This window comes from Sturnus vulgaris, chromosome 1 (genome assembly GCF_052056855.1).
Source record: "Sturnus vulgaris isolate bStuVul1 chromosome 1, bStuVul1.hap1, whole genome shotgun sequence".
Taxonomy (NCBI): Eukaryota; Metazoa; Chordata; class Aves; order Passeriformes; family Sturnidae; genus Sturnus; species Sturnus vulgaris.
Genome location: NC_142243.1, coordinates 96,955,956 through 96,964,404, shown reverse-complemented (window position 1 = coordinate 96,964,404; position 8,449 = coordinate 96,955,956). Strand labels below are relative to the sequence as shown.

The 8,449-nt window shown below is 40.1% G+C and overlaps 1 protein-coding gene across 1 annotated transcript; it reads right to left on the bottom strand.

Annotated features, from left to right (window-relative positions):
• Positions 1-698: 698 nt before the first annotated feature.
• On the bottom strand, positions 699-4,905 carry LOC106852524 (uncharacterized). The gene is made up of 3 exons (XM_014875209.2): positions 4,708-4,905; positions 1,751-1,897; positions 699-873 (listed from the first exon to the last, which is right to left on the bottom strand). Exons 1-3 carry the CDS (start codon positions 4,853-4,855, stop codon positions 845-847), a joined length of 324 nt encoding a protein of 107 aa, XP_014730695.1. The 5' UTR covers positions 4,856-4,905; the 3' UTR covers positions 699-844.
• Between the last annotated feature and the right edge of the window lie 3,544 nt (positions 4,906-8,449).

Sequence of the window (8,449 nt, the reverse complement as noted above, 5' to 3'; positions counted from 1 at the left end):
GAGGGAGGTGATAGAGTAGGGGGGATGAGGGGCCAGAAAGACAGAAGGAAGATGAAAGTGGGGGGTAGTTTGTATGTGGGGATTTGCATAGGGAATGTGCATTCCCCATGTGTATTTGGGGAAACACTGTTGTATGAACACATACGAAGGAAAGGAGTCAGGTGTGAGGAACAGCAAAAAGCCCCAACAATGAGAAAATGGGCTCTTTTTCTTACCTATTCACACCTGTCATAAGTTTGCAGGGGAAGTTTCAGTGGGACAAAGCTGATACCTTGCTGCAAGCAAATAGGGACTAGAAATTATCATGAAAGGGACCTTAAAAACTCTAGAAGCATACAAAAATCAGTCCTGGGACCTTTTTTTTTCTTATATGTCCCCTTTATTAAATAAAATTTAATTTGATAGCCCATTAGAATTACATTTAGAGGGAACTGCTGGCTGCCCCTTACTGAGTTTCTATGTTTCTCTCTCACAACAGGGTGACTTTTGCACTGTAATTACTTTTTGTGAAATAAACAAAGCAAGCTACTTGCAGTTGAAGAGCCTAGTGTTGCTAAACCCAGGATTTTCCTAAGACAGCCTTGCAGTCCAAGTACCTTAGCTTCCATTGGCTTGTGTTTGTTTGTGCTTCAGAGAATATTTAATCAAGAAAGAACTGCCCCTCATCTCAGTCCCCATTAATTTAGTGCAAGAATCCATCATTTTAACAGAAACTTTATTTGTGCACGTGGAAGGCTTTGCCTTTCATGACAGGGAGATCATTGAAGGGGAGAAATTGTCAAAACCGATGGTGAAGGATAAACTGCTTGCAGAGTTTATTTCTGCACTGATGTTTTTCTTCTGTTCAGCGTCTTCCTCCTTTTCCACCCATAGCTAAGGAGAAATACAGAGAAAAAGTGAGGACAATATAAAGCAAAACAGGAAAATATACAGATGATACAAGAATTGGCCACAAACCTTCCCAGATCAGAAACCAAATGTCCCTGTTATTATTTGAAAGACACTTTTTGAAATTAAGAACTTCAATCCTGTCTCCAAGGCTCTTCCTAACCCCACAGGATCTACTAACACAATTAGCATCCTTACTGATGCCTTCAGGTATAGACAAGGCTCTCTCATAATTTGGTTTGTTTTATCTGGGTGTGGGTTGCATTAACCTGGCAGAGTGATGAGGGAGATTTCTGTTGTTCTCTACTTTGAGCTGGTAAGTGCAGGCAGATGCCTGTGGTTTTGACTCAATGAATTTCCTTAGAAGGAAAGAAGCTAAGCTGCTCTGAAAGGTCCAAGAAGTAGACTAATGATTCCTGTCTGTCAGTCTGATAACTCCATTCTCATGGTTCACTGTTTTTTCCCAGTTTATACCCACTTTGTATGTTCAAATGTAGAGCTCTTGGTTTAATCCTAAATTTGTGATTGAAAAAGAACTATTGAACCTGCCACAGTGGTGCTGATGAAAGCATAATCTAAAAGTCCATTGGGCTTTTTTTTTGTCATACTATTTCAGATTTTTGACTGCTGTCCATTCATACCTTTGCAACTTTGTGGCATTGTTATTTCTACTAATTCCCCAGTTTCATCTTCCCAATGAGTTTAAAGAGACAAACAGTAGAAATATTGCTTGAAGTACAAAGCAGCCACTCCTGTTACTTGCATCCCTTCATCTAGTAAATGTGCAGTAAACGAACTGAAGTATTGCTGACTGCTCAAAAGTCATTTGTTAATTCATCTTTATCGAGAGACTCTCACTTACAGATGGACTGGACAGTGGAAGTTGTGCCACCTCTGGGAACTCCACCTCCGTGACATGAGGCCTCCTTGGACATCGTGCTGGAAGCCCTGGATCCACCAGAGATCCCACTGCTGGTATAACCTGATGAGTGGGTTGTGCCTTTGGCACCTGGAACAGTTACAAAGGATATGTTACTGACAAAAAAAACAGGACAATTATAAACTACTGTGTTTTAAAACAATTGAAGGCCAGCAGATGTATCAAAATACAAGGTGACTTCTGATTGCTTGACTTGTTCTGTCAGTGTACTGCTTTTCAGCTGCCACCTTGGGGAAAGGATATTATCAGTGCTGTTGTGGAGTTCCCAGAACACAAAGAAAATTTATGGCTTTTACATAGACTGTTTTTGATAAACCTGGATTTCCAAAGTAGTTTCACCACAATTTGCCTCTGCTGAAATTGCACTTTTCTGTGGAGCTGCCTGAGGACTGTGGAACAAACTGCTTTCCTAGTAGAAACTGGGAAAGTTGCCTGCTTTCCTACTACTTTCCTAGTAGAAACTAGAAACTTTCTGTTCCAGGTGATAAACATGTTCCTTTCACTTCCCCTCACATGAACCTGTAACAGATACCTGTAAAATTCAAGTACCACGAGTTGTGGTAGCCAGTGGCCAATTTTTATGTGTATCTTCCTCTGAGTCTAAATAAGCCCCAAGTAAAACATTCCTTTGCAAACTCTTCTTCTCCTGGGAGAGGAGTAAAGCATTAGTGACGACAAATGTTAGTGATAATGCTTAAAGCATTCCTGGAGGATGCTCAAATATTTTGGTGATGAGCTTGTTATAACATCTTCTGTAAAGTGATACTGAACAATACTCATGCCCCACTGCAGAATCAGCCGCTCCTTCGAGCATGTTTGTTCTGGGGGGAGGAAGGGTTACAGTCTGAATGAAAAGGTTAAGAAGATGTGTTTGGAGAGATTTCAGTGAGCACCTGCGGAAATGAAATCAGGCCCTTTTAGCTCTCAATCAGGCAAAGAATGTGTGGCAAGCTCTCCTGCTGCAGGGAGCCAAAGCTCACACCTGTCTTGGCAATGTTACAGAGCTAGCATTTCCCCCATGGATAAAAGCTCTTTTGGAGTATCTCCTGTAGGCATGGCTAAGGTTTCCTTGAGTCATGCAGACTTCTCTTCACCAAAATGGTGGTTTTCATAAAAGTTTATAGTTAACACAGAGGTTGCAAGAATCAAACTAGGTGTAGTTAAATGCTTATTTTGCTTCTGTTTCTTACAAAAATTCTCAGCACAGAGAGATAGAAGTCTTCGGCATTTTAGTTTAGAACTGACAGCTTCAGTTGCTCTGTAGGGCATCTCTGCTGAAGACTGTGCCACTGGTTATGAGTGTGCTGTACCACCCTGATCTGTAAGAGAAGGCAGCTTGTGCAGCTGACTAACATATGTCTAGAGTGAGCAACTGGCATCTCCTGCTTACCCGGATTTCTGCTGCTAAGACAGCATGGTGCCTGAGAGCAGCTCTCCTCTCTGCTTTTCACTCTCTCTGTCCCCCTCCTCTCCTGATTTTCTGTCATATTCTGTCCCTTGGCTGCTACTATCCCTTAAGCTCTTTCCTACTGAATATTCAATCAACACTGTATTCAGCAACCTAAACTCACCGATCAAATCATACAAAGTGAAAATTAAAACAGTGCCTCACAGGAGTCACATGCAGTATGTCTCTGAATGACCCTTAAGTCACCTATTCCCTCGCTGTCTAGAGGGCCTCACTATGAATAATACTGGCAGCAATGTAAATCATATCTTAAAAAAACCAATCCAACTTATTTCATTTCAATCAAGCTTAACACAGTTTTTGCTACTAAAAGATGCCCTGAATCTGGACCCTGGCCAGCTCACCTGGTCAACCAGCCATTTTATGGTTGGAAAAGTCACATTCAGCTCCATCCTTTGGATTTCTACCTGCTAATTATGGAAGTAGTAGACCAGTGGTAGACCAATATGGCAGAGATACCCACCTATAACCAGCCTGCTCGTTGGCATACCTCTGACACATGGGACATGTCAGTCTGAGACCTTGAAGGCAAGAAGGGGTCTAGAAGCCTCTATCCAAGGTCAGAGAGCAAACTACTGAGCTTCTGGGTAAAGCAGGATTGCATGGGACACCCTGTTCTGTGGAGTCATGCCTGTTCAGAGGATGTCTGCTGAATCAGGTCACACTGGCAGGTCTGGCAGGGAGAATGCCTTGTGCACAGACCCCACGGGATCTGTGGTTAAACAAGTGCCAAGCTGGTAAGAGTCATCTGGTCAGGGACTCCTCCATGCCAGCAGCAGAACAGCAAACACCTGCAGGGTTAACTCATGTGAAAGGCATCTATGCCTTATTTTAGTACTTAGATAGGGGATGTCAAAGATGTTTATACATTCCCTTCATTAATTCGTCTCTTAGACTACAACTAATCTTTCTCCTCTACAGAGTTTGTGTAAGGTTTTAGAAGTTCTCCTTGTATGGATGTGTGTGATAACAAACAAGAGCAAGGGAAATCTGATCATTTATATGAAATGTAGCTACACAGATCATGTTCTTGCATAAGTGCATCATTGCTTGTTGCTACCATGACTCTTCATATTATTGATGATTCCTGGCAGAATGGAAAAGATAGCACAAACTTCAAATAAACACTATCCAAAACCTCATGAATAGCACATAGGTATATGTTCATTCATGCATAGTATGTACCCACACAGAAAACACCCCCAATAATATCCCACTCATAGCACACAGTTAAATAGAGGAATCTTCTTTCTTCAGTGTCATACAGAACTGTAGGAGAGAAGAGATTATTTGGCAAGCTTATTTTCAAGGAGCAACAGCTTTTTGATCCTATGTGTCATCCTATGATCCTGATGTCTGATGCACTGAACCACAAAATCACACACAAAGTCACACACAGAATTGCTCATACCCATTTCCTGGAGAGCAGAAGTGGGGCCTCCAGAACGCACACCTCCCCCAGAGGCTTTTGCTTCGTTGGACATTATTGATGAAGCAAGGGATCCAGCTCTGATCCCAGAGGGAGTGAACCCAGCGTTGTGGACGTTCTGGTCAGACATGCTGCTTTCTGCTGGTGAGAATCCCAGTGAATTCTCTGGATCCAGAGCACCCAGCCCATCCTTTTATACTCTTTCCAGGCTACAGTGAAGAAATGAAACTGCTGCCAGAGCAAGGAAGAATAGAAACTGAAACTTCTCCTGAGCTAGGAAATGAAACTGAACTTTATCAATAGACCTTTTTATTGCTGTTGCCAAGATAGAATTTAGGCAAACCAAGTAATTTCCCATTGTGATACTAGAACAAATTTCTAGTGCTTGAGTCATTGTTTGGCAACTGATGCAGCTGAAAACTTTGCTTCTTCACTCTTTTGCATTGCACCCTATTGCACTGAGTTGCATCTGTAGAAGGTGCAGCCTTGTTTTTTAAGAATTCATCCAACTAGTGAAGACAAGAGACAAAAAGGCAATAAAATGATGGCATGCAGAGACTTCAGGTGAGTTGGTATCACACCCAGAGTTCAGCTGTGATACAGCTACCCCTGAAAACACTGGTTTACACAGAGCTGAAAATCAGAACCCAGCTAAGAATGGATGGTTGGAATTAACTTCTATATGGAAGGAAGCATGAGGAGACCTTGTGTTGTATGAGGAGATTGACACAGATGCTTTGTTCATCATGCAAGTCCCTCTAAAGCAGAGCCTCTGTCTTTAATGAACAGGCTTTTGCAAATGGCACACATGCCTTTTCTTAGCCAGGAGTTTAAATAAGACTCATTAAAAAGCCACAGCCCTCCCTTAGATAAAGAAGAATACCTCATTAGGTCACATTACCACAGGAATGGCTCTCAAAGAGGAAATACACAGAATAAAACTAGAGTGTTTTTACAATAGTGTGATCTCTATATCTTGTACATGGTGAGTTATAAAACAAAGGATATGAAGTCTGTTCTTCTCTTCTTATATGTGCTATTTATCTGAGCAATGGAATATCTGGCCCACATACCCCTAAGCAGCAATGATCTTTTAACTCTTTTCATTCATTCAACTTTAATTCATACATGTTATTTTTCTTTAATTCTAATGTCAGTTATTTTTGTTTTCTACTCTGCTTGCATTAGGTCTTCTGCAATCACGAGGTATCTTGAACTCCATAAGTTTTCAGGTTTCTCATTTATCATTTTAATTACTTAATGTTATAAAATATCTACAGTTGAGGCTGAAATGCAGGTAAAATTCCAAGTAAGAATAGGACAATGAATGCTGCAGGCCTTCAAAATCCCAATAAACCCAAAAATGTCAGTTTCTTTGTACATATTGCTGCAGATCCCTCTCTCAAAAGTGGTAAAATCTTTTGGTGCTTTTTTAATATAATTTATTTAATCTTGCAAACAGCCTCTCAGGAAATGATGGTAAAATCTGGCAAAGCCATGGAAAATTAAGGCTTTACAAGCTGCAGAGATTCTGTATGAGGTGACATTTTACTCAGTTCAAGAACACAAACCATAATGGATACACACAAAGTTCTTAAACTAAAAATAATTAAAACTAGATGTAATAAAAGTTTTATTGCAAAAAAAAAGTGTCTCAAGGTGATTCAGATTGGCAGAGACATCAAGAATAAATTACCAGAAGTCTCATAAAAATAAGTTGAAGAAACTCAGTGTAATAAGGAAAAGGAAGCCACTGGAGACAATCAAGGGAAGCCTAGGACTTGTCTCTACAAACAAGAGTCCATGATTTGGACTCTCGGTTCAATCTGTTTATCATCTCTAGATTTGCTGTGCTCACCTGCCTTAGTGAATCAGCACCTTGCTCTGCCCTTGCAATGTGTGACATTGACATCACACTCTCCAATTTATTTTTAGCACAGATCTTGGCATTATAACAGTAAATTGTACCTGGGAGGATATCAGGGTAAGTTAGCTTCCCCATTCCAGAAACTAAAAATTGTAGAGGAGGTGGGTGGTGTGAGCTGACCTGAAAAGAATCCAGTAGCACTTCTAAGCCTGTGAGCCCAGAGTCAAAGCCATGAATGCCAAGAGTATGACTGCCCTTATTTCCAGTGTCACTAAAATTTCAGTAGTCTTAGGTGCTGGAGCACTTAAACACAGAGTTAACAGTTTAACTCTCTGAGATTAAAGTACAAATGAAACCCATAGGTGTCAAAAATCTAAACTATGTGCTCTTTGAAAGGAATTGAAAAGCCAGAGGCTGGATTGAAAACACTCTGAAAATTTGAGTGGTGGGCATTCTTTTCTTCTTAAATTAAAAAGGAAAAAAAAAAAAAAAAGAAAAAAAAAAGGAAAAATAGGCTAAGCTGAAAACATCAAACAAACCAATGCAATTAGATGTGCAGGCAACTCTTCTATATTTTGCTTGGGAGGACCTCCATCTCTTGTATTTCCGCATATAAACTGTTGTTTCTCTTTAGTATGTTTTCCTTGCAGTCCCCACTAGTGTGACACTTAGAAATATTTACCTCACAGGGAAGCTGGGCAGCTGAACAGAGACATTTATCTCTGCTTTTGGTAGTAACCTTTTTTATTTCAATAACATGTTCATTGAAGTCACTTTTTCATAAACATTTTCCCATAAACCTCTGTTTCAAAAGAGATTATTCAAACAGTTTTTAAACAATTAATCTTTTGAAGGGTCTAATTGAAGGAAATAAACCTGTAGAGAATCTGACTGAACCAAAGATCTTCAGCATCCAAGATTATCTATCTGTCACCCTCTGACCTATTTCCTTTACACTACTTTTTAATTTTTGTAGCAATTATAGTGTATATGGATAATACCTATTAGCATATTTATGGTCATTGCTTCATATTTATTGTCTGCACAACTCATTAATCTTCATCTAGTGTGTGAGGCTGACAGCTCAATCTATTTTGCAATCTCTGGGCAGCAGCCATATCCAAAAAGCTTTTGTTTCCCTGTAAATAAACTGTGTTCAGGACCAGAGGACAATGGTACATCATGCAGTGATTGACACAAGCCATGGCTGCTAATCAAAAGTAGATTTTATTACCAGCTGAGTCAAGTGCATTATGGGGGCATTGTTCTAGCACTGTCAGGGCAAGAGCATACGTAGTCAGTCACCTTCTCAAGATGGGTTGATTGTTCTCCAAGATTAGACAGAGTTGCCTTATTATCCATCCCAGACAACAAGGCATCTCACCCAAACAGACGCCTTTACAGAAACTGCCTGTACATTGAATTGATTTGAATTGCTAATGCATAATCTGTCCAGCACAGATGTGCAATGAATATTTGGATGTTGTTTTGCATGTCAGTTGAGAAGACTGAATGATGAGGTGATGATCGTTCAGTGATGGGTACTGGACATTTGCCAACAATTGAGTTTGAGCACTTTCCCTGACAGTAATCAGATCAGCTTCCAAAACGTCTTTTCTTCAATTCACTGACAATTTATGTTAGAAGATAATGCAACTCTCTCACAGTTAACACAGTTGGCAGCAATTTGCATTTTTTTCATATAATTAAATTTTTCATTTCACCCAAGAAGAAATACATGCAAGCCGCCTATAACTGATACAGATATTCCAAGACACTTTCAAAGTATCTCCACCAGATTAAGAGGCCATCTAGATAGGCCAAAAATGGCAAAACTCTTCACAATACAGGTAGCTC